This window comes from Pleurodeles waltl, chromosome 10, assembly GCF_031143425.1.
Source record: "Pleurodeles waltl isolate 20211129_DDA chromosome 10, aPleWal1.hap1.20221129, whole genome shotgun sequence".
Classification (NCBI taxonomy): Eukaryota; Metazoa; Chordata; class Amphibia; order Caudata; family Salamandridae; genus Pleurodeles; species Pleurodeles waltl.
Genome location: NC_090449.1, coordinates 222,310,920 through 222,336,726, shown reverse-complemented (window position 1 = coordinate 222,336,726; position 25,807 = coordinate 222,310,920). Strand labels below are relative to the sequence as shown.

Here is a 25,807-nt window from a genome sequence, read left to right as displayed (position 1 = left end):
CGAGGACCAGGAAACCGCGCTACCAAATCCTGATGCTGCTTTAATGCTGTTAACCAGCATGAAACCAGCGCCGGGATTGGTGAGAGCAGCCTCTCTCAGCGCTCACTATAGCGCTGGAGGCCTGTGCCTTCTCTAACCCAGCTGTTTTAACACAGCTGGGTAAGAGATGTTTAAAGTGCGCATATCTGACTGGCCGTCGCAAGAGGGCCGGACAAAGGGACATGCGCACTTTAAACAAGTGCACAGCTCCCTGCTGCTTTCACTCAGCAGCACAGCAGAAGTCCCCCGCACCGTTCTGATCCTCTGTTCAGGATAGGGTGCTGAAAAATAAAATGGTAATAAAGTTTATTACCATTTTATATTTTAGCTCTGGTTCATTTTTTGGGCATTTGTTTAGTGGGGCGGCCCTGCTCACCTCCACCCTCAGCAAAAACAGGATACACTGTTTAGACGGCTGAACGTCAAAAATATACTTTTATTATAGCGAAACATGGTAAGAAACTCTGCAAAAGTGCATTTCTGTTTTTTGTCCACTGGGCAGCGCCTAATATTCAGGGGCTGGAGTTAGAATGCAAAAGTGCTTCTGTCGAGAGTGCTTTCACAGTAAACACCAGCATTAGTTATACCTTCATTTAATCCGTGTAGTAAGTTCCAAAACCAGTGATGGCGCTATATTATCAAAACAGCTTTTCACCATCATACAATGAACGATGTTGGAGTTCCGGCCCCGTAGTGTATCACAGAGAAATAAGGGTTACTGTACGGGCCTTACTGTTATTGCACATCACTAGGGAGTAGTTAACTCATCCTTTTTTAACCAACAAGGCTCAACTAAACAGTTACAACTGTACGATCTGCTTGTCAAATACTTGCCCTACGTCGAATAAACTTGGGTTTTGTCAGACGACCAGGGACTTTACCTGCTCTTTGTATTGCTCCGCCTGCTTTCTCTCATCCTCGACTTGTAACAAGACTTCCTTCAGTTTCTTATCCTTCTGGCGCAAGGTCTTAGTAGTTGTCTGTTTCTCTCTGTACAAAGTGGAATTGAGATATTTGTTAATATCCATAATTAATCATCTCCATTTCGAGTAACATATGGAATACTCTCCGGATTGTTTTCCTAATTAAAATAGGCCAAGTAAGGTGAGAATACACACAATTGAAAAATTAGTAGTGGAACAAACAGATCAAATATTGCATCCACAGACAGCAATATAAAGCTATCACCACCAGCAACAAGTAATTAATACTATCCCAGTGGAAAAGGTCTTTTACTTTTTTAGCCCCTGTGATCTACTATACTAAGGTGTTTTTTCAGACCATAGTCCTAGCGATGAGATGACTGGGTAACAGATACATGGCTGCCCACATCCATGCAGTGTGCTTGCAGCATCCAATTAACAGGCATTCCATAGACCTGCCACTTCACCAGAAACCTCACAGTGTGACATGGAGACGGGGCCTTGAAGGGGGAATAGCCTCGTGTCAAGAAGCACCTAAGAGGCACTTCTGCCCCCACTCTGGCCCCAAACTCCTTCCACAAAAAAAAGTAAAGAAATCTGGCTGAGGCTGCTGCCGATATCCTGGGGTGTTTTCACACCGATTAATGGACATCAGTAGTTAAAAGCCTCAAAAAAAAGCTGAAAACCACTGTTTACAATGGTTTTCAGCTCATTTTCCGGCCACTGTGTGATATTGGCTCCTCACTGGAAGACCGTGTGTCACAATATCGTGTGTCACAAGGTGGCACCGTGTGAGTTGCCAGGTCTGATTACCTCATTCTTCCACATTGGCCAGTACACTGACATATATTTATCATGTACTTTGAGCGTCCATATTGACTTCTTCTATTATCAGAATGTCTTACTGTGCTGTGTTCTCTGCCCGGTCCTGATGTCGGAAATGGGGGACAAGACACGCTACTGGGTGCCAGCAAAGAGTGTGGGCTGCACACCAACAGGTCACAGAGCTGCATGCCTGCACTCACAGCGGCTGACTTGCCAGTGTAATTGTGCCTCTTCTTGTGTCCTGGAGGGAGGGGCTGCACATGGAAAAAGCTATCAGCATCTCTATTCTATTCCCTAGGAGGAATTCCGGACTCAAATAAAGCCCAATACAAACTGGCCACCTCTGCATTGCTATCCATTATCTTTTCCCAATTCAAGATGGATTCCTAGTAACTTCCTGTTTGTGGGCCTATATAAGGAAGTTTGTCCAACTTATTCATTGTGTCGCAACGCTTCATGCTTCTTGCCCTAGTGCTCATTCTCCTGAATCTACGGGTTTGTGATTCCAGACATTCTTCCTAAGGCATGCCATTTAATCCTGTGTCCCCTTCTGTGTGAATCTTTCTGGTTCTTCGACCTGTTTTCTTACTCTGGAATTCCATGACCTACTTGGAAGATTTGACCCTCTGGCTTTTCCCACTGTTGGGATACCATCTCGGTAGCACTTTCCTGCTTGGATGTCTCTTGTGTCAGCAGCAAGGTGGCTACTATAAGAGATCGCCCTTACCTCTGGCAGACCAAAGCAGTCAAAACCTGGAGTTCTCCATCAGTCCTTGACCAGAGATCCTCGACTAAGAGTCAGTTTCCTGACAGTGGTGTAACAAAACTTTTCATGTAAGCGAGACAATCTATATGGTTTAATGCATAGTTAACAGTTAAATTACTTTCTCATTTTAATGAGCTTAATGACATCCTCCAATAATATAATTCCCCCCATGCTCTCTTTTTTGATGCAGGACATAAATTATGCCTACCAGTTTCAGCCTGCAAAAAGCATATCCAATGCTATCATGTTCTTTCAATCTCATGCATTGGGCAACAAAGTTGAAGAAATGGAGTTATGTTAAATTTAAGAAAAACATTACAAGGAACCCCATACCTCGACCCTTTTGTTAAGAAACGATTAGCATTATTTTATTATTTGCTTGCAACTAATGCCCTTTTCATGTTGGGGATGTGGAAGTCCCTCGGAAAAACACACCATCACCCCAAACCCACATACTTGAGTAAATCATGTCTACCCCATTCACTTTCCCTAATTTGTGGTGAATTCTGTTATGGGTAGAGATTATGAAATAAGGTCATCCTGACATCTGGCTGTGACTGAATGACATATGATTGAAGCACGAATATTGAGTGCCGAAGATGTTATGTGGTTGATGGGATTGGTTTGAACATAGCGGAAGATACTTGATGTATTAATTTATTGAGGTTTCTGAACATACTTGACTTCCTGTTCCACCTGCTCTTCCAGCTGGGCAATCTTTGCTTCTAGAGCAGTGATGGTGGCCTTGAATTTGGATTTCACTGTGCCCTCCATCTCTTGCAGCTTGGACTTCAACTCTTTGTTCTGTCTCTCCAGTTGCTGTCGCGCGCTCTCATTTTTCTGGGCTGCGCTGCGCTCTGTTACTAATTCATTGTTCAGCTGTTCCGTCTGGAAAACAATGAGACTCCAAAGCTTTAACTCACTAACTTTAACTCACTGAGTCATGTTTGTAAACCAGAAGTCGTCAACTGCAAAGTGGTTTTGCACCTAAACATTTGAAATAGTGACCGTACCTGCTGCACAGCTTTTCTGAAGCGATCGCTCATGTTTTCCATGTTGCTCTGTTCCTCATCTAGTTCTTCCTCCAGTTGAGAAATTCTGGCCTCCAGCCGCCGCTTTTCATCCTGGAGAGCAGACCTATGGAATTCACAAAACAACCCATTGCCATATGACGAGATGCCAAAATGGGTACACGGCCATAAAATGTTAAGGGATCAACTCAGCTGTAATTTACTAGCATGGGTGCCATGTCACCTCCACCCTCAGCAAAAAAACAAAGATACACTGTTTAGACGGGTGAAAGTAAAAAATTTATACTTTTATTATAGGAAAAAAGGGTAAAAACCTACAAAAGTGCATTTTTGGGGTCTTTGACCTCTGGGCAGCACCCGATATTAAGGGGCTGGAGGTATTCATTATTCTGCCTGGACTATTTTAGGGAAAGCTGCACTATCTCCAAATGTTCTTGGACTGGATTTATGTGGTAATGTAGCTTTCCGATTGCCCACAAATCCCTCTGCTGTCCCGAGGGTGCAAATGAAGACAAGAAATTCAAGTCTGCTAAAAAGAGGTCCTTCAGCCAACTTCTCTTTGCTTCTTTTTGGTAGTATCAAACAATTATTATCTGCCCCTGGTGCACTTAAATGAACTAGGGGTGATTGCCAAATACAGCATGGTTCAAGCTTAAAATAACCCACTGTAGTTAAAATGCTGGATAATAATTATTAATGGCTATCTTTTACTATTTCAGCACATTGTTGCAGTCACAGTTTCACAATAACTGTGCGCAATTAAGGAACCAACCGGATAAAGAGCCAAGGGCCAGATGTAGCAAGCAGTTTTGCCCATTCTGTGTCTATGGGAAAATGTGTTCGTACATATGGCCCCAAGTGACTGATATACAGTGTGTAGCCAGCACTTACAAACACAGCACTCTTAACTTTTCACAGAAATCTCTTACAGTGTTTTTCGAAATTCAATTTGTGTTTGTCTTCGTACTGCTGAAACTGGTCTCTGAGACATTGTGCAGGCTTCAGCGAATTATGGAACCCATCAATTTAGTCTTTGTTAATGTTTCTTTAAGATGATTTTTCTCTACCTATGTGGAACATAATGGATAGGGGATGAGATTTGTCTAACAGTAAGGTTAGAATTAAGCATTATTGCCCACGCTGAGGGTATTTTATCTTAGTTTCTCAATCTGCAATTTAAGGGTTTGGGCCAATTTGGGGGGGTTACAAACTGAGGTGGAATGGCAACCAAGGGCTCTTAGGACCTAGCAGCATGTGGGCAATAAGGCCAGTACCACACATCACTCAAACCCCAATCCCTGATCCAGACAAAACGTTTCAATATCCACTTCATGTTCCTGTTACTGTCAGCACTTTAGGCCTTCTCTGGTCCAAACACTGGATTTCAAATAGGAGGCTAATTTAAATGGCTGCCTTGCTCTGATCAAGCTCTCATCAGGGCCGGCTTTAGGGTGGTGCGAGCGGTGCGGCCGCACCAGGTGCTGACCTGGATTGGGGGGCGCAGTGTTTAGCAATAGCTTATGAAACTTCCTATTTAAAAGCACCTGCTGAAAAGTTCCTTGTGCGTCCAGCCTTCAGGAAGCAATTAAAATGCCAAGGTACCTCTTGTGATTAATGTTCCTGCTAAGGAGAGAGATGGGAGTTTTGTCTAGAGTAGTGTAGAGGGTTAATATGTCTGCTGCAAAGAACCGAACTATGGGCCATATGTACGAACACATTTTCCCACAGACACAAAATGGGTAAAACCCTTTGCTACATCTGGCCCTATATTTTATGTGGTTAGCTGAGTGGATTAGTAAAACCAGCCTTTACAAGCGCTTTAAAACAAATGAATGTATGTGAAAGGGGGGCTATGGAGAGATGAGGAGCACATTTGCCGGGTGGTAGTGAGGGAATCTGAGGAGGTGTTCATGGGGTGGGGGTGCCAAAAAAGACCATCTGAGGCACAGAGGGCCACCAGCGATAAAGCCGGCCCTGGCTCTCATCTATATTTTCAGAGAGCTACAAATATTGCTTACTTTCCAGATGAACTGCCTGCAAGTTCTTCCGCCATCTCTTCCTTTTCTTGCTCTGCTTGTTTACGCGCTCTTTCTGCAGCCGCAAGATCCTGGAGGGGTGATAACGATACTAATTATGAACAGAAGTAATTTTATTATGCCAACAAAAGGAACATGCGTTAAATGCAATTCTGTTCACTTTTTCGAGAGAGCAAAAGAGATAAAGTGAGAATGTGTGGGTGTGCATGTGTGTGTGCCTGCATGGAAGTTAGGGCAGCAGCCAAAAAAGCTGATCTGCTTTGTTGTGCCACATAATTTAAAAATATGCTCCACATCCCGATTTACTTTTTTTGCTTTACCTCCTGAAGTTGGATCAGTTCAGCCTCCAAGTTCTTGGCTTTCTTTTCATTTTCTCTTGCAGTCGCAAATATTTCTTCTCTTGAGGCACGTGCATCATCAAGTTCTCGCTGGTAGTCCTTCATCTGAGCCTTGAAGAAGGAAAGAAGTAGACAAATATTAGCATACTAGACACAAGTACATTTTCCTTCACCTGCCTTCGGAGGGTTCTGTACATGGGCACTGTAACTTCTTTTCTTGGGATATTTTATTTTATTGTTCCTTTCAGCCAAAGTTTTCACATAATAGTGTAGGAGAAGTGAATTGAGTAAGAATGCATGACAGTCAAGCACTCTTCACTGCAGGGGAGTGATTCACAATTGTTTTTCCACAAGTAGGTTGTACTTACTCTTGGAAGGCCAGGAGAGAGCCAGAAGTGAGTCATATGAATTCACAGATAAGCACTGGCAACACAAGTAGGTCTAACATTGACTGCCAGCCTTTTGGCTTTGTCAATGCTTGTTTTGCCACAGTGTTTGTAAAACTTTATTCTTGTGAGAGCGCGGGACACTCAACCATAAAAAAAAAATTGCTAAAGTAAAAATATTTTCTGCTCCCAAAAAGCACACATTGCCATAGCAGTCCTATGTATTTAAGGTAACTGCTTATTGTGTTGACGTGTTCCTTGTCAAAGGGCAGAATGCCAACACTCACAGTAAAGTTAGCCAATCGCTCCTTTGCAAAAATTAGCTACACTCTTCCGTAATGTGGTGCTGGTGGCGGCAAGGTGAGACATTCTAAAAAAGTAGGGTTAGTAGGGATACACTATCAATGACACAATGGAAAATGGGACTAGGCTGGTGTGTGAATGTAGAACATATGGTTTACCCGTCCAGGGGCTGCCCCAGGAAACTTGAGAAGGTCTGGGTCAATGCCAGGAATACAGAGAACTGGACTAATGGGGGATTATCGCTATGTCTGCATAAGGCTCCTAATTGTGATCCGTAAAAAAAGTACCAAGGTGTCGTGTCTGTGTCAAGCTGATTTACTTGTCAGTGTTCACCCATTAAAAAATAACAAAAAATATTTTTTTTCAAAAAAAGTTAGCCAGTCGCTAAACTGGGCTGACCCATTGCTTCATGCTGGAGTGGGCGTAATATAAACACGAATAACACAACAACTCATCACTGTAAGAAGAGGGGTAACAATATTATATAGATTATGGGCCTGATTCTAACTATGGAACTCGTAATACGGTAGGTGGTATATCCGCCACTTTTGGGACGGTTTAACACCGTCCTCCAAAGTTAGAATCAGGCCCTATATTTTTACGTTTAGTCAAATAGAAAGATCTTTGCGAATACCAGACCTAAATTTTTTTTTACTGTGAATCGGGCTTCAGGTGGAATGTATTAAAATACAGTGGAGTAGATTTGTAGTGAATGGTGTAAATCTGTGGCCTCCAGATGGGCATAACTGAGTGCAGCTCGCATATTTGTAACAGTGTGCAATGCATCAGATCTGAATCTACTATCCTAACTGAAGTTGGCTAGATGTTTTAACTATGTAATGCACACACAGTTTAGCACATCTCGTTACAGTGGAATGCTTTCACCCTTGGTGTGGCCTAGTCAAAATATCTGTTTTGTATGCATAGCAGCTGCAGACAGTTGCATGTTTATGATGCGCCTTTAAGACTGATTTCATCATCTCTCAGATCTCATCTATGATGGTAGTGTTTCCATACTGTGCCTGGGAAACTCAGTTGTGCTCACTTGATGTTTTGTTCCTACGCGTTGTCTTGCAGTAAGGAGCAAGTAGTGAAAGACAGGACACCTAGGCTTAAGTGTTTGGATGGAGAGAGCTGTGAGAATGCAGCATTACATAGCCATATTACGCCCTGTTGCTGTGTGTCCACTACCATCTCTTCATATCATGTTATACTATTATGGAAGCACTGTTATGTTATCAGTGTCGTGTTATAACGCCATGTAATTTATCGCTGTTATAAAATCACTGTGATTTTATCTCCGCCCTTTTGCCACAATCATGTTGTTACCCTCACAATAGTTTCTCATATCGCATCCCTACTATGCTAAACACCAGATTGCATTAGAAGCATGTAATAAGAAATCACAAACCTGCAGCTTCCTCAGTTGCTTGATGGCTTCATCCCGGCTCTTGTTGGAGGAGTCCAATTGCCCTTCCAGATCCTTCAAGTCAACCTCGAGCTTCTTCTTGGCTGCAGCAGCAATGGCACGTTGCTTTCGCTCATCTTCCAGTTCAGTCTCAAACTCATGTACCTAAACCAAGACAGCCATTTTAATTTCTCTATATTTCATTCAAAACACCAGGTTGTGCTCTTCGGAGCAAGATTTCACGGCAACGCAGCGACCATTCAACAAGTCAAAACTAATTTCAGAGGTCAAAATGAAGAACCCTAGATATTGTCATTAGAAGATTCACACAAACGTTTTCTATATAAAGCAAGTTCCCCTATCTCGAATAAGAAGGAAAATGTAAGTTAAACTTTAAATTCTCCCGGTGCTTTCCTCAAAAACCTCATGCGCCTCCATTTATAAACTGCTTTGAGCAGGTGGGAAATTGGAACAGAGGAGGATGTTGTGCAGAAGGGAGCAGGAGGCAGTGGTGGAAAGTGCTTCTGGGGCAGGAAGCTTCGGCCCGCGGTGAGAGCATTTCGTACCATAGGATGAGGTCGGGGTGCATGGGCAAGCCACATCTTGCATCCTAAGCCTCATGTGATCTACGTGTCAAATTATCCAAATCAGGCCAGGTGTTCCTGCATCTGGAAAATCCAGGTGTGTGAACAGCAGACCAGTTACAAGCAGATGGAGCACTATCCTACAGGGGTATACCACATTCGCCAACTTGTAATTGTGGCCACCGAGGTAGAATCCCAAACCATCTGTCCACCTGCTCTTGAACCTCTTATCTATGACAATCAATATGCTTACCGACTTTGTGCTGGTAATGCACATATTACTTAAAAAAAAAGAACATAAAAATATACCACTACAGCTTGCACTCTAAGACTGTAAACACATCCTCAGCTTTACAAGATCTGCTGTGATTCCTGTGAAACACTGCAGAGTACACCAATTTGGTAACCTACCTGTTTCACCAGCTGCCGCCTCTTCTCCTCATTCTGCTCATCTCTGCCTTGCAAATCACGCTCAAACTGGGCTTTCAGCGCCTGCATGTTGACCTCGAGCCGCAGCTTGGCGTCTTCTGTGGCTTGGAGCTCATCCTCCAGCTCTTCCAACTGCGTCTTCATCTCCTCCACCTGCTGCTCCAAGCCTCGCTTTGACTTTTCCAGATCATGAACCTTGACCACATGGTAAGTGAGATCATCAATAAAAAAGGACTGTCACCTCATTAAGGGAAACATATTATATACTAAATTTCCCTTGCTAAATGGAGAAAAAGGACGATTAGACTTGGATTCTGAGTATGTGGGAATACGGGGTGGTATTTACTGCACCTGATACAAACTGATTACTATACACACAGGATTTTGCAAAGGGATAAGAATTTGTTTTCAAACACGGAACAAATGCCTAAATTACCTCTTTTATTTACAAAATGTGTTTTTTAGCTTATGAACGAACATTTGTCTTCATTTTTTGTGAGTGCATGTGATTGCGCATTCTTCCCATGCACAACAAAGTTCAGACGCAAAAAATCGAGTTCATAGAAAAGTCTAGGTATGGTCATTTAAGTGACCCAGTTTGGTGCATGAAACTTTCCATAATCTTTGGCCTTGTACTACGTGGGATCAACACTTACTTCTAATGATTACATTTTGACGGATGAACTTACTTAACGCTTTCTGAACTGAAGCCTCTCAAGGGTTTAATGTGAAATCTTAGTTTTCTGAATATAGCCTTAGGCTGAAGTCTAGAATGCCTTGAAATTGGTGTACATAATTTGAATGTAAGCCCGTCAATGCTTTTTGGGCCAGATGTACCATGATCAGACTTTGAGTATGTGACATTGTTTTGCTACCTGCTTCCAAAAAAGTACTACACTATCAAGTTGTACTGGATAAGCACTACTACAGTTAGCCCTATCAAAAGCAAAAACAACAGCAGAACAAAAACACTTAGTTCTCAATATTAGAGATCCACTTTCAAAAGACAATAATTAGTCAACTTCAGCTAAGATATATAACAAACTACTCATGACCGTGAGAGGAAAACACAAAACTACACCTTTAGAAAAAAATGATAAACTCACTTATCAGAGAAGCCCATACCTGTTCACAGACAAATAAAGCCACACCCAGAGGACACATCATATCCCTTCTGTTTTATTCTATTAGAATACATTTTCAATTTACAAATATAGGAAACAGAGGTTTTTCTGTGCTTTACTTTAGCTTTAAATATGATACTCCATTAATAAATATTAGATACAGACCCACAGAACACGGAGGAACAAAGAAACATAAATAACCACATTAAAATGAAATACTAGGTTTCATATTTTGAGGGAACTTACATTTTTGCCCACATCATCTTTGGAGCTGACAAGGTCCTCCATCTCAGCCTTCAGCAGTTTGTTGACTCGTTCTAGTTCTTCCTTAGATGCCATTGCCTCTTCCAGTGTTCTGGCCAGGGACAATGCTTTGGTTTCCTTTTCTCGTGCTTCAGCTTCTGCTCTGTCCCTTTCCTCTGCGTACTTGGAAGAAATATTTTTCTCCTCTGCCAGCAGCTAGAAAAAAATGCAGACATTGTTTTTCTTAAGAACAATCCAAGGAATATATATTGGCTCCCATAGTACTGCTCTTGGGCATTATTTTATCAGGAATCTCATGCTAATTTAAAGATTCTTATTATATGATACTATATTAAGGTCATTAATATTGACCTACAATAATTTCTTATCCATTACATCCACCGACCTCTACACTGCAAAGGTAAATATAAAGTTACTATTTCTAATTCCACCTGGGCCTACATTAGGGGCAGCATATAAATGGAATTAGGAATAGAAATTATATACTTACCTTGCAACATAGTGGTAGGTCTATGAAGTGCATATGACATTATTGACATGCAATATATTGCATGTGCTAAAGCGGCCCACAACAAAGTTCATACTACTGAATTTTGAATGCAGTTTTCATCCATTTACTGTAGGAAACTAGTATTTATTTTTATTAGAATATAACCAATCCTGCTCAACAACTATATAGTTTTGGCATATATGCAAATTTGATTAAGGTCTCAGTTCCTTTTTTTAATTTGATTTTATGCACACGCATGTAACACCACAAGTAACTCCGTAAGGTTTCAAATATGCCAAGCTCAGTTGGAGGTAAATCCCTGTGTCTCAAATTTGAACAGAGCTCTTCAACTACCTTAAATCAACATATTTCAGCCTTTTCAAATATAGGATTCAAGTCTATTGCTTTAGATTGTTTTTTTATTTCTGTAGAAGTGGCTTATTGTTTGCAAGAAAGACACGTGCTAGTTTGATCACACTGTGCTCTAAGTATGGAGTCTCAATCAAATATAAGTACATTTTAACTGGGAAGCCAAGATTAGTTACCTAATGGCTGTTCAAATTGTAAGCAAAAGAATTGTCTTTTAACACTGATTTGTCACAGATTAATGAAAAAAAGACTCTTCAATACTAGTAAAAAGTAAGACTTACTTTTGGGACTTAGCCATGTTTAATGTGAGCAGTCCCAGCTTGTGAAATAAAGTTCTTTTCTTTAGATTGGAAGTTCTACCAAACTTAAACAATGCGGTTGGGGAAAACTTTTATCCAAATGTATGTTATGTTATCAGTGTTTTTATAGTGCGCTAACCATCCATTGAGGGTATCTAGCTGCTCAGTAGCACGTTTGAGAGGTCTCCCCTAGTAGGTTTACTCGAAAAACTAGTGCCACTGATCTTTGCAGAGACCGGATATTTTTGTGCATATTTTGTTACTATGTCCTGACTTTAAAACCTTGAAGGTACAATATCTGAAACCTCTTTTCTTTGGGAACAAACTCTGTATGGGTATGGCTGCATTTACATGTATTAATTTAATTAAATATAGACAAAATGCAATAGCAGTTGTCATGTACCTTAATTCTTGCATGAAGGCTTTAACTTAATTTGTAACTCTGATTTGTATCTTTGGTCTTAATACCTGGTCACATATATCTAAGGCCCTCATTCTGACCTTGGCGGGCGGCGGAGGCCGCCCGCCAAAGTCCCGCCGTCAGGTTACCGTTCCGCGGTCGAAAGACCGCGGCGGTAATTCTGACTTTCCCGCTGGGCTGGCGGGCGGTCGCCTTCAGACCGCCCGCCAGCCCAGCGGGAAAGAGGCTTCCACGATGAAGCCGGCTCGGAATCGAGCCGGCGGAGTGGAAGCTGTGCGACGGGTGCAGTTGCACCCGTCGCGTATTTCACTGTCTGCGCAGCAGACAGTGAAATACATTTAGGGGCCCTCTTACGGGGGCCCCTGCAATGCCCATGCCAGTGGCATGGGCACTGCAGGGGCCCCCAGGGGCCCCGCGACCCCCCCTACCGCCATCCGGATCCCGGCGGTCGGACCGCCGGGATCTGGATGGCGGTAGGGGGTGTCGGAATCCCCTCGGCGGCGCAGCAAGCTGCGCCGCCTTGGAGGATTCAATGGGGCGGCGGTACACTGGCGGGAGCCCGCCAGTGGTGCCGGTCCGACCGCGGCTGGAGCACCGCCGGCCTGTCGGCGGTGCTCCCGCGGTCCTCCGCCCTGGCGGTCTTTGACCGCCAGGGTCAGAATGACCGCCTATGTGTTTTAAAGTATTGTTTTGATGATGTTTTACTGTGTTTTAAATTGCTGCTTCATATCTATGAAATGCAATACATTTATTTTTATGAACGAATAAAGTTTGAAAAATAAATTATATAAGACTATTGCTAGAATTAATCAGATTGTAAAGAAAAGGGGTAATGTTGATACATTCAGATACCTGATCAAATTTCTTCTGTTTCTTCTCCAGGTTGGAAACCAATTGGCGCTGATTATCTAAGTCCACAACCAGATCATCCAGCTCCTGCTGTAATCTGTTCTTGGTCTTTTCCAGTTTGTCATATGCAGCAGCCTTTTCTTCAAACTGCTGGGTGATACCCTCAATATCTTTATGAAGTTTCTTTTTGCCTTCTTCCAAAATTTCCAGTGTGCTGGTGAATTCTTGCAATTTCTTCTTTGAATCTGAGAGCTGAAATTGGAAATTGGTTTGTTTATTAAGCTTGATGTTGTAGCACTGTTCATTGTATCTTACAGCGATATTGTGATCGACAACATTATTTTCAGGGACTAATTTAGCAAAATGGACAAAAGCAGTAACACTTTCACTTAGAAACAGGTTTGTTCATACAACAAAATAGCTACATTTAATAATTTTATTAAAACATGTGCTTACTTAGTCATCTAAAGAAAAGTAACTGAAAGCACACTTAATTTATAATGACAGAGAATACTGTTAATGATGTTGGCATTCAGCACTAGGTATTCCACCATAAAGCATTTTCGAGGCACAATCTTTTAATTACTATTTAAAACCCTTTCATTTCTAAGAGGAACATTTGTTTACACGTTTTGGATAAACTCCCATATAAAAGTATTTCACGTTTGCCAAAAATACTGAGCTATACAAAAATTGATGTAATAATATTATTTAAAAAAACCTATGAAGGTCTTGCTCTTGAACATGCGTGCTAAGATGCATATGTTTGTTATTATTGGGGAAAGATCCAATGATGTGCTGTGTGAGAGAAGCAAACTACCAACATAATGCATTGCACCAGTAAATATGGAAGAAGTGAAACTGCAACTGGTCACAGACAGCACATGAGAGACATTTCATGCAGTCACACAGATGTAGGAAAAGGTGCACAGTCTCCACATAAACCTGCAAATATCTCCACACAATCCTACAAATATTTCTTCTATCACAAAAATAAATCTTGTCTCATATAGAGTGTATGGGTTGACACTGTCCTCCGTGACAAGAGGAGGTGATGGCACCCTGTATCAATTAATCTTGCATTTGCTAATTATTTGTGCAAATGTCATTAAGCACATTCTGTACTTGATTAGGAGTTGTGTTTCCATCAAAAATGTCTTTCTTGTTAAAAAACAGAAACCAATGTAAACAACTGGCCAAAACCAGTCTTTGTCCTTTTTATTGTGCTGTTTTAAAATCCAATATTTGTAAACTATCCTCAAAGGCTTTCTCAACTGTATGTACATTTCCAAACTGAAAAGTGCTTTGATGCAATAATATTATGGAGTAAAATGTACTGTAGTCTCATTAGCAGGATAACATGTATTGTTATAACACTGTAACAGTTTATTCTTATTATAATGGGAAAAGAGAACATCTTGACAACTGACCATTATTGCATTTTTAAAGATAATATACTTGATCGACTGAAACAAGTCTTACATTTTACAGTGATAGTAAAATACTACAGAATTGGGGATTATTGTGTCTGACAATTTGGTAGTACAGTCTAGATTTAGAAAACTCAAATACAGCTAAAAAAAGCCTTTGTACCTGAATGTTCAAGGTTGAGATGTGTCTCTCCAAGTTCTGTTTCGCTTCGACTTCCTCATCTAACTGATCTTGCAAACTGTTCTTCTCTTCTTCCAGTTGACGCAGCTTGGTGGCAACATTCAACTTTTGTCTTGTCTCTTCCTGAAGCAACTCCTGAAAAGAGACAGATTTGGCATCAGCATTTTCAGTTTTATGTTGTGATGCAGTTTGAAGATTTATCGCTGAAGGAAGTGATTTTGGGACAGCCTACCTGAGTGTCCTGAAGCTGAGATCCCAAGCTGGAGACGTCCTTTGTGAGTTTAATTGCCTTGCTTTCCGACTCGTTGAGCAGCCCAGTCACAGATTCAACCTCCACCTGATGGCAATTGACAGAAATTAAGTTAAAGCATTTAGGCCCACATGTATACGTTTTCAGTGCCGCATTTGCGCCTTTTTTTGATGGAAAAGCAGCGCAAACGTACAAAATACAATTGTATTTTGTAAGTTGGCGCCACTTTTGTGTCAAAAAGCGGCACAAATGTGGCACTAAAAAGTATAAATATGGGCCTTAGTTTGTTGTGTTTAAAATTTACTCACATATTGCAATGAACATTCATTCCAGCTAGAACATACGTTTGCCTTCTTCTCAATCTAATTCTAACATAGGCACAGTTAAGGGCCTAAGGAATGTATGACTGGAATCTTTCCACACAGCTTTCTCAATCTAATTCTAACATAGGCACAGTTAAGGGCCTAAGGAATGTATGACTGGAATCTTTCCACACAGCTAATAACCAGTGGTTGAATATGATGCCAGAGGCACATCAGTATTCATCTACCTTAGTTTTACTAAAAGGCCACATAATGGTACTGAACAGCAGACACTGTCACGAATAACAAAGTAAATATTAAAAAATCTAAATAATAAACCTAAAAGGGGGTTCTCATGGGATCATCATCCTGACCATGGTCTCTGTTCAATAACTATATTTTGGCATGGCAGACGTATAACATTATTTTCAACATTTTAAACCTATCAGTATATGGCAATAAACCACAACTATATATATATATATATATATATATATATATATATATATATATATATATATATATATATGTGTTATTTATTTTCTCATTTGCAAATATATTAATGAGTTATTGAACCACATCTGGATTACAGTCATTAATGCAAGGACTTTAATTTACTGTATTTGCTGTTGGCAGCTGCTAATTTGTGTGCATAAAAGAGGGAAACATTGGGTAGGCTATCTGACTCAATCATACCAGTGCTCACTACCTTCAAAATAAATCATTACTCATTTAATAGAGGTAAAAGCATAAGACAGCAAACTACCTCTTACCTGCAGCTTATGTGTTTTCTCATTCAGTTCATTTCGCACTCGCTCTCCTTCGGTGTATTTGGACTGGAGTTCCTGCAGCTGGACTTCAAGTTTCTTTTTCTTGTGTTCTACCTCCTGCTTTGACTGATTGAGGGACCTGACCTCAGTGGTTAGATCTGAGTTATCTTTTTCCAAAGCCTGTTTGCTTTTTTCTAAGTTCACACGGACCTAGACACAGAGAAAGATAATATGTATAATAAGCAAAGTATTGCACACACATAATACATAAGGCAGCTTTGTGTATTGTTTTACCTATCAAAACAAAAGGGGCATTGCGTCCAATTATCAAAGACTAAACACTGAGTCCAGAAATGTGCTTGTTTTTTCTTTGTGAATGGATGATGTCTACAAATTACACAAGGCAGGTCTCTTGGCAAGCATGACTAGTGAAGTCTAAATATAGAACATTTGTGTTCCTGTTATGTGTATCTCCCCTGGGCCCAATTCACTAAGAAATGCATACAACCACAGGCACAGGTCTATGGCTCCACTTGAAAGAGTTTTCACACTTTTGTACTATACATACAAAAAGTGTACTAGCAGGCCTAGAAAGCTATGTGCATTCTCTGTGCAGAAATGTATACACTGTGCACTTCCACATACTGGGGAGGGTAGCTGTAGGTGCAAACACAATTTATTTCTACATGGGGAATACAATTTCCCCTATGTCATCACTAAATGTGAGGGTGATCCATTACCCTTCCTTATCCAGGAGAGAGAATTACTCCAGCAATTGGTTGGAGTACATTTCTGACCATTTCCAATGTAGGAAGGGGTTGGATTTGTGTTTTGTATTCCCACAAATGTACATTTTTGTGTGGCCATGTACAAACATACAAGGCAAATTACACCACATAGCACCCATATCCTACAACCTGCACTAAGGATTTCCTGAATCAATTTATGCTTTCCAGGAATCCTTTTGCGAATTTGTAGCAGGAGTAACTGGAAGCTTTTTTTCAGGTGTAAAAGTATGTTCATAGGCAAAATTATCTTTGTGAGTTCAGACCATCGGTTTGTCACCAATTTTCCTTCAGTTGTATTTATTTTTGATTGTCAATATTTTCATTTACTTATCTGTGATATATATAAAAAATAAAAACAAAAATTTAATAAGGGAAAAAGAAATGCACATACCTGGAAGATCAAGCTTAAAAATAGTACTGGAATGAGAATGCTTGTCTACAGCGATAGAAAAAGCCAGACTAAGGTGCCATCAGAGAACTTCAATAGCAAGAATGATGTAAAACCAGCTCACGCACAAGCAGACAACAAAGAGAAACTGGCTACTAGAATGGAGACAATGTGGAGCACAGTAGAGAGGCAGAGAGGTGAGGTAGTGAGTGTTCAAACATGGCTTGACTTGTTGGTCGTACCCGTTTAACTTGCTCTAGCTGCTCGGACAGCTCCTCCACAGCCTGGGTATGTTTCTGCCTCATCTCCTGGACCTGAGCTTCATGGACCCGGGTTTCCTCCTCCAACGCCCTCTTCAGCACTGTAACTTCTTGTTCTCTCTTGGTCCTGAAATGATAATCATATGAAATGGAAACCGCACTCCTAAAAGATTTGCCAGACAGTATACTTTTGAAGGTAGAATTAAGTCAATAACATGTTAACCATACTTCCCCTGAAGGGGGACCTGCAAATGATTATTTTTTGGCAGTGTTTCTCATATGAGCCACCCAAAGCAGTAGAAAAGGATATGTTGCTTGTGTTTCTCCCAAGATTATCCCCTGGATGGATGTAAATCATGTCCAAGCCATGGACAAACAGAAACACCTTAACTTGCAATAACTTTTATTTGCACAGTTACAAAATTAAGATATTGTGACTGGAACACATGAGTAGCAGGTGCCTGCAGTCTGCATATTTCACCATTTGTTGTATTACCACAGATCTGTCTTATTTCACAGCTCTGTCGTTGACAATTAGCTCGTAATCCTCTACTCCCTACTGTGCTGCAAGTATTTAAGCTTGCTTACTAAAGCTGTTATTAACCCCCCCTGCTGATAAACAGTTCCATGTGAAGAAGAACTTTCTTGTGTCACTTCTGAGCCCATCCACACATTATACCTCTGAACTTTTTATTCAAGAAAGATCAATCATTTCCTTGTATTTGCAAGCATTCATGATCAACATTTGCATAATCTAAGGCTTTAAAGGTGTGAGCCAGAAACTAAACACAAAACCAAAACTTCTATGATGGCAGCAGTAGTCACGATATACCACTTCATCCTGCCATCATTAGCTGAATTTTTCCTCTCAGGAAGCGGTAGGCAGGAGAACCTTAGTAGTTGATTAGGGAGCAAGATCTATGTAAAATTATCTCCATTACAAAGCTCACAGATTCACAGTTAAGACATTTATCTATAACAGTCAACTGTATATTTGCAGTCAATTCAGTTTCTCTACTGCAGTTCATCTATTAGATATGAAACTGTTTCTATCACATCTCCTCCATCCCCCATTCTTCAGAGGAGACCACTTTATTTTATGGTATCTCTCTTATTAGAATTGCTGAAGCAAACGTTGCACCACAATGGTGCCTTCTCTCTGGATGGTTATGACCTATTTTCTTTCTTCTTAATATGTGAACTTTAGGGCCTGCCAGTACTCCAGGCAAGGCCTCGGCGATGAGTTGTTCAGTAATAGCATACTTTCCAGTTTACTTCTAGATAATTCTCTCTTTATGGACTTGAGTGGGGGATTCTAATGTAGGTCTATGAGGGCTGGAACTATGCCTGCTTTTCAGGATATTCATGAAACATAGATTAGCATGCCATAAGTCTAAATGGGATGATTATATACAGCTAATAGTTATACTCAAATTCTGGTAATAGTTTGGACCTTCTACACCTCTGCTAGTCCACTCTGGAATAGAACATTCACTTGCCTGTCTCTCCTCACTATCTCCTCACACATAGCATTCTGGATCAACAAGTTCTTTGGATACGTAATCCAGAGACCATTATCTGTCTTGGTGGCTTCCATCTAATGCAACTCAAAAAGGGTTCCCAAGGTGAAACTTATGAATTTCCCTTTAAGTCAAATGAGGCTCAGTAGTCATGCGATCTTAGCTCCAAGAAGCAAAGCATCATATTCTACAACTGTCCAATCCCTTTGATAATAACACCGAAAAGTATATGGAGAAAAGAGGTAGGAGACAGTGTCAATGGAACGACTCACAGGAAAGATATTTTAGCTAAGTATCAAGGCCCAGCTACATTTACCTGAGTTCTTGTTGAGTTGCAGTGCTGTCTAACGTGTCTTCGAGTTCTGTTTTCAAGGCCTCCAGCTCTTCTCCCAGGTCTCGCTTCATTTTCTCTGCCTTGTTTCTTGCAGATCTTTCGGATTCCAGGTCCTCTTGAAGATCAGAGATATGGCCTTCCAATTCACGTATTTTTTTTAGGGCATTGTTTTTCTGCGCAAGTTCATCTTCAAGCCTTCAAGAACATAAAATTGTGCAGTGTTGAAATGTACAATCTCACTTACTGTCCTTAAGTGAGTGTACAAGGTGTTACAAATGGTTCTTAGCCTAATGTTAAATACTGCAATAATTTTGCCAGTTTAATCTGTTCATGATAGATTTTTTGTGATGTTAGGGACAGTTAAGGGACTACAATTAACTGTACATCTTGGATTGATTTACTATTTTGAACTTTTCAGAGAGCTCTACCACCCAAAATGGTAGGAACCTACATGCTATTAACATATTGTAAATGATCTTGAATTGTAACCCAGGGCTCCCATCCTCTGTCCAATTCTCTCTTGCTCTCCAACAGAGCTCAGGCAATACAATTACTTTTGCATACATGAAAAATGATATTAACTTCTGCACCCTTTTGAAATTTGCACAAACTAACAATGTAAAAGCAAATCTGTTTTTAAGAAGACCAGAATGAGAACACATTAGCTAGTTACAGCACACCACCTAAAAACACTGGTGATTAGTTTATTGAAGATACTACCAAAGCAAAATCTTGGAAGGTATTGATGGTTCCTCAGGAAAACATATCTATTGCAGTTGTAACTGCAATTTAAAGTTGCCTCTCCTAATCATAAACTAAACAATTCCAAGCCAACACATTAAAACATTGCACACTGCATGAAATTTTGAACAGGAGTTCATCATTGGAGAACTCTGGTTATCTGGCACCTTTTAAGGCTTACACACAAGTTCCTCAATACAGCTGGTAAACAGGGCATTAACTCCAAAATTTATTTTGTTTTTTAGATGCAGGCTTATGCCATTTTTGGGCTGATTTTGTTGGGTTCAATAACCCTTGTGGCTCATTCTTTCTCAATCTTATTTTATCCCAGTACATTGACTGGACAAGTATTTCTGTGCACCAGTGCAGTGACTAGACAAGTGTATGATGTGCACCAGTCAACCACGAAATTCCTATGACAGGTGTAGAAGACATATGCAGGTATAGTTGATGCAGCCTGCACCGTTAAATAAAGAACTGCATACACTGTATATTCTCAGTCAATTTGGAAGGATTCTTTTAAAGTATTTAGTAAATTTAGACAAAAGATGAAATATGAAGTTCCACATTGTTAAGCTCAAATTTGTATTTGGATTAACTCAAAGAATAGCTGACCTTGTAACGTTAAATTTCATATGAATGATATTTTATATTGATAATATGTAACAATGAATTCAAATATTTCTCCTTTCAAAATGTGCCACAAAGAATATAATTGTAAAGGAATGTATATGAATACAGCTATTGATTAGTTTTGTAAACTACCATTGATGGATATATGTTCATCCGGTGTATTTTTAATCAAATTTTACATCTATTAATATTGAATTCTTTCCTAATTCAGGTTTTTGTTTTATTTTTGAAGCAGAGTACATTAGAAAATACCTTTTACAAGTCAAGTATGTGTAGGGGCTGTATTTTGTTATACACAGCAAAATTGCTGGCCCTTATCCGATCACCCGTGCCTTGAAGTCTCTACATCACCATTCCATGCCACTCATTCACAACAGATAAATTGTGGGTTGTCTTAGTTACACTCTCTGTCCCAGAAAATAAGTCCCATAACAATAAAAGGGCCTAACAAAGAAAAAGTTGCTTCTTTAATTGGCGACCCCCCTGCTGGCTGTGATCAAAGCCATTAGTCTGCATTACCTTATTTGGTTGAGTTGACCATGTCAATGTCTCCTTTCAAATTTCCATGCACATCTTGCAAGGGAAATAAACCCTCTGCTTGACTGATCACAATACAACTCTAACACCCACAAGTACTCACTCAGATCGAAAATGTGAAATTAATTAAACAGATCTCTGTACCATGCCTGACTGGAACCCTGAGGTGATATTTATCATGCAAATGCAGGTGATTTTAAATAACAGGCAAAGAGAAGATGGTTCATTTTGGCCTCACAAATCCATACCTAGTAAGAGCCGCCTGCAACTCTTCTTCTTTTTTGGCCAGTTGCATCTTCAGTTCAGCAATCTGGGCCTGCAGGTCGGCAATCTGCTCATGGAGATCGCTGGAGTCCCCTTCCAGCTTCCGCTTAACTTTCTCAAGTTCTTGCCGGGTCTTTTCTTCTTTCTTTAAGCGAACTAAAAGATATACCTCTCTTTAGGAAATGATAAATACCAAGGACACAACAAAGCATTGGGTGTTAGCTAGAATATCACAGAGAAACAGATTTCTACGAGGGACGTTGATCATACCTGATTTGTAAATCTAGATACTTAAATAAATGTTATTTGGAGTTTTGCATTTTTCTTAAATTTGTTTGCAGGTACCCTAATTCACAAAATACAGAAAAGCACAAGCAAATCTCTGGATAGCAACATCACACTTTAAAACAATGGATGGGAGCAATGTGCTTCTCTGTGCGACCATCTTTTCTCTGACTGATAAGACAATATTGACCTTGTACCGTCAATCATTTGCTGCCACATCGCCACTTCTGTGATATTTTTGGACTCTGCAAATCCCTCAATGCACCACACCTCTCCTTTACAATAACTCCTTCACAATATCCTGCATATTTCTTCACAATCACCACATATTCACAAGTACACAATCATTATATTGCATCACTGCACACCAGACGTCTCCAAAAAGCATACTTCTGCATCCTCTACATCTTACCAATATTTTTTAGTCATTGACTCATACATACATGTGTTCATCTAATATTTGAATGCAAAATATTCCCCGTCTCTATATTTTGTAACCCACTATATCTCCAGAATATTACACCTGCTCAAAGGTTTCTACATTCATATGCAGTTATCACATCTCTATGCTGGTGGTATCTCAGTACTAGCCATGTCTCTTTAAAGGCCTCATATTGGCATAGAACAAGTAGTTAGAGGACAAACTTTACGGCGAGCATCTCTATGCACTAGCTAGATCTCCAAGTATCATAACCCTGTGCTCGCTACATGTCTGAACGTATTCATAATCACTTATAGATCTTTTCTTTGTACACTGGGTGATTATACATTATCGTTAGGGTGAAGGAATAGTTTTCAGAGTCAACACATTATAAGCATTACTCTGCACTACCAGTATGCAAATTGACTCCTCAAATAATTTGTGAAAAACTAGAATCTTCTTTACTGTGACAAGAGAAAGGTAGGATGGGAGTAACAGAAATCTGTGGCTGTAAAAATGACTCAATCTGTGTCTCCTAAAGCCCATAACCAAAAGCTCCCCTGTCAGTTTCACCTCTTACTACCAGCACTGATGTAAAGTATATATGAGAATTTGTACCTTCCAGTTCTGATATCATGGATTCGTGCTTATTTTTCAGTTTTGTAAGGTTCTTTGCTTTTTCTTCCTCTTCTGTAAGATTTGTTGTTAGATCATTTACTCGGTCTTCAAGGAGTTTTCTTTCCTGATTCATAATTTAAAAATATATTGTAAAATTTTCCAGCTTGTTGGTCCGTGAAATAAAAACAATTAAATTAGATACCCAAAGCCTGATAATATTTAGTGCACAATGGATGCAGGCTAAAGGTCCATCTGAATTTTTGCACAGCATTTTTTTCTACTGTCTATTTATCCTTGGCAAGGCGTAAAACAAAGCAAAAACCTAGCTAGATGCCAATCCTCTGATCATAGTGAACATATGAAAGAAAGCTGGAGACAAAAACACTGCATTAGTAAAAATAAAATAAAATGAGGATTAAGAGGTGAGCTAATGTATGATGTTACACTTACCCCCTCTTGTGCCAATACAATATATTTTCTTCCTAATATTTTTCGAGGGAAGTCATGACAACAGGGCTTATTTTTTTAATTGTCTCGTAAATAAGGACTAACCTCCTTTTTCTGGTGGGGGTAAGTGAGAGATTAAATCTCACTTCCATCCTCCTCCAAGGACATGGAGAATCAATAACAGATGTATGTCAGAATATGCCTGGACACAAATAACTTCTCTCATATGGCAGCCTAAATACTGCTTACAGAAACATTTTCCCAGTGACTATAGTTTAGCTATTATTAACTCCAATGGGGCTATAGGTTTGTAAACAATATTTAGGACACAATATTTATGTAGGATGATATTCTGATCATTATATTCCGGTACAATACCTCACTGACAGCACCTTGGATAAAACATGTCAACTGATGTCACTGCTGTGAGTCACAAATCGGAGGCCAATGAATAGGGTTTAATTTTGAAATCTGAGTCTTCTCCTGAGGTCTGGCAGGCGAAGGCAGTTGTGGTGGGGTGCAGGTGCAGCTCCTCTGCTATGGCAGAGGAGCATCACCTCCGCCAGCAGCTGCAAAACCTTTACTACAAAACGATAATAAACTAGGTTTATTATTGTTCTGAAGTAAAAGGGGCAGGACAATAGGGATGACAAGAACTGAGGGGGAGTGCACATCTCAGCCCGGCCAAACATACATGCGCAGTAGACTCTCTCCAGCCCAGCATTACAGTTGCAAGGCTGGAGAGAGCAGGCACAGGCTCCCAGTCTGCCTGGGAGCACCCTCGCTGGGTGCTCCCAGCCAATCCAAACGCTTCTTTGAGCAGCATCAGGATTGGCTGCAGGGCAGGCTGGGAGCATGTGCCTGCAGTGCATCAATCAATCAAAAAATTTATTAAGTGCGCTGCTCACCCGATAGGGTCTCAAGGCGCTGTGGGGGGAGGGGGAAGGGGGGATGCTGTTTACTATTCAAAAAGTCATGTATTGAGGTGCTTTCTGAAAGTCAGGAAGTCCTGGGTCTTGCGTAGGTTGGTGGGGAGGGAGTTCCAGGTCTTGGAGGCGAGGTAGGAGATGGATCTGCCTCCGGAGGTGGTGCGTTGGATGCGGGGGACTGTGGCGAGGGCGAGGTCAGCAGGGCGGAGGAGTCGAGTGGGTGCGTGGAAGTTCACTCGTTCGTTGAGGTAGGTTGGTCCAGTGTTGTGGAGGGATTTGTGAATGTGGATTTCGAAGATGATCCCTTTGATGATGGGCAGCTAGTGAAGGGATCTGAGGTGAGCAGAGATGTGTTTGTGGCGTGGGAGGTTGAGGATGAGAAGTGCGGCTGAGTTCTGGATTCGCTGCATGAGAGGAGCGGCGCGTCGGTGGTGGCGGAGAACCAGGTAAGTGATTTTTTATTAAATTAATTCACTCGCTGTGCCCCGCGTCCCACCCGAACAAAGCCCCGCAAGCCACTCCTGGTGGGGTGAAAGCCTTTATCACAGCTCCCAGTTTCACCCCCTCCTCTACACCCTTAGCTTTGTTACTAAGGAGGAAAAGAGGCTAACATAGCCTACTACTCCCGACATAAAGCTGATAATCAGCAGAACAGAGGTAGAAAGAGCTAGAAGTAAACAGCATCATCAGCTTTAAGCACAACAGCATCAGTTCCCATGGCTATCATAACATTTTTACTTTGCATGCTTTATCTTGTACATGTATCTTTCAGGCCGATTTTCCCTCTCTATGGGCCAGATGTAGCAACATTCAGAATTGCGATTCACAAATTGCGAGTCAGAGCGACTCGCAATTTGGGAGTTGCAATTCTGAATGTTGGATGGTGTCCCTGACACCATCTGCGATTCGCAAAGGGGTGGGCATTTGCAAATGCCCACCTCATGAACAATTATGAAGTGGGTTGCAATTTGCGACCCCCTTGCGAATGGCAGCCCTCACAGGGATGATGGCCTGCTGCGGACAGCAGACCACCATGTCTGTGACTGATTTTTAATAAAGCAGTTTTTTTTGTAATGCAGCCCGTATTCCTTAAAGGAAAACGAGATGCATTACAAAATACGAAAAATGAAACAAAACGTCCATAGGACCACTGCCTGCTCTGAAAATGTTTTTACAGTGCCATTCACAACGGGAAAGGGGGTCCCATGGGGACCCCTTCCCTTTTGCGAATGGGTTACCACCCATTTGAAAAGGGTGCAAAATGTGATTAGTTCGCGGTCACAAACCAATCCTACATTGCACCGCCACTCGCAATTAGGAAGGGAACACCCCTTCCTAACTGCGACTCCCAAACCCGTTTTGTGATTCGGTAACCAGGTTACCGAATCGCAAAACGGGGTTCGAATCGCAAAACGGGGTTTGTGCATTGCGATGTGCTTTTTGCATGTCGCAAACAGCAAAATTTGCTGTTTGCGACGTGCAAAAAGCTTTCTATATGTGGCCCTTAATTTATTTGTTAAATATTCCTTTTTGAGTACAAATATGACTGGAACTGCACTCCCAAAGTGGGAAACTGCATATTCCAAAATACCATTTTGTAGGTTGGTAAATGGCATGCAACTGGAAAACTGTTGATTATTTCATTACAATTGAGGTAAATAGGACAGATTTACTAAGCACATGTCGCAAAACAGTTGCTGTTTTTGCATATCAATAGGTTTGCAAAATGGGCTTCTTTTTGAGACACTAATCTGTTGCCCTGCAAAATGTACATTTCCAGAAGATGACAAAACCTTGCACATGCCTGCAAAGGCAGGGATGGAGG

The 25,807-nt window shown here is 40.8% G+C and overlaps 1 protein-coding gene across 3 annotated transcripts in view; it reads right to left on the bottom strand.

Moving 5' to 3' along the window:
* The window catches only part of LOC138261346 (myosin-11), a 175,078-nt gene that overhangs the window by 9,110 nt on the left and 140,161 nt on the right, over positions 1–25,807 (bottom strand). For all 3 annotated transcript variants that reach the window (XM_069210196.1, XM_069210197.1, XM_069210198.1), the window contains 16 exons: positions 22,607–22,730; positions 21,267–21,438; positions 19,090–19,302; positions 17,236–17,380; positions 15,821–16,027; positions 14,728–14,832; positions 14,478–14,630; positions 12,888–13,136; positions 10,439–10,651; positions 9,051–9,263; positions 8,059–8,220; positions 5,941–6,069; positions 5,603–5,691; positions 3,567–3,690; positions 3,233–3,441; positions 921–1,029 (listed from right to left, as the gene is read on the bottom strand). In XM_069210196.1, coding sequence (XP_069066297.1) covers positions 921–1,029; positions 3,233–3,441; positions 3,567–3,690; positions 5,603–5,691; positions 5,941–6,069; positions 8,059–8,220; positions 9,051–9,263; positions 10,439–10,651; positions 12,888–13,136; positions 14,478–14,630; positions 14,728–14,832; positions 15,821–16,027; positions 17,236–17,380; positions 19,090–19,302; positions 21,267–21,438; positions 22,607–22,730 — 2,616 coding nt within the window. The remainder of the gene's footprint in view (positions 1–920; positions 1,030–3,232; positions 3,442–3,566; positions 3,691–5,602; positions 5,692–5,940; positions 6,070–8,058; positions 8,221–9,050; positions 9,264–10,438; positions 10,652–12,887; positions 13,137–14,477; positions 14,631–14,727; positions 14,833–15,820; positions 16,028–17,235; positions 17,381–19,089; positions 19,303–21,266; positions 21,439–22,606; positions 22,731–25,807) is intronic.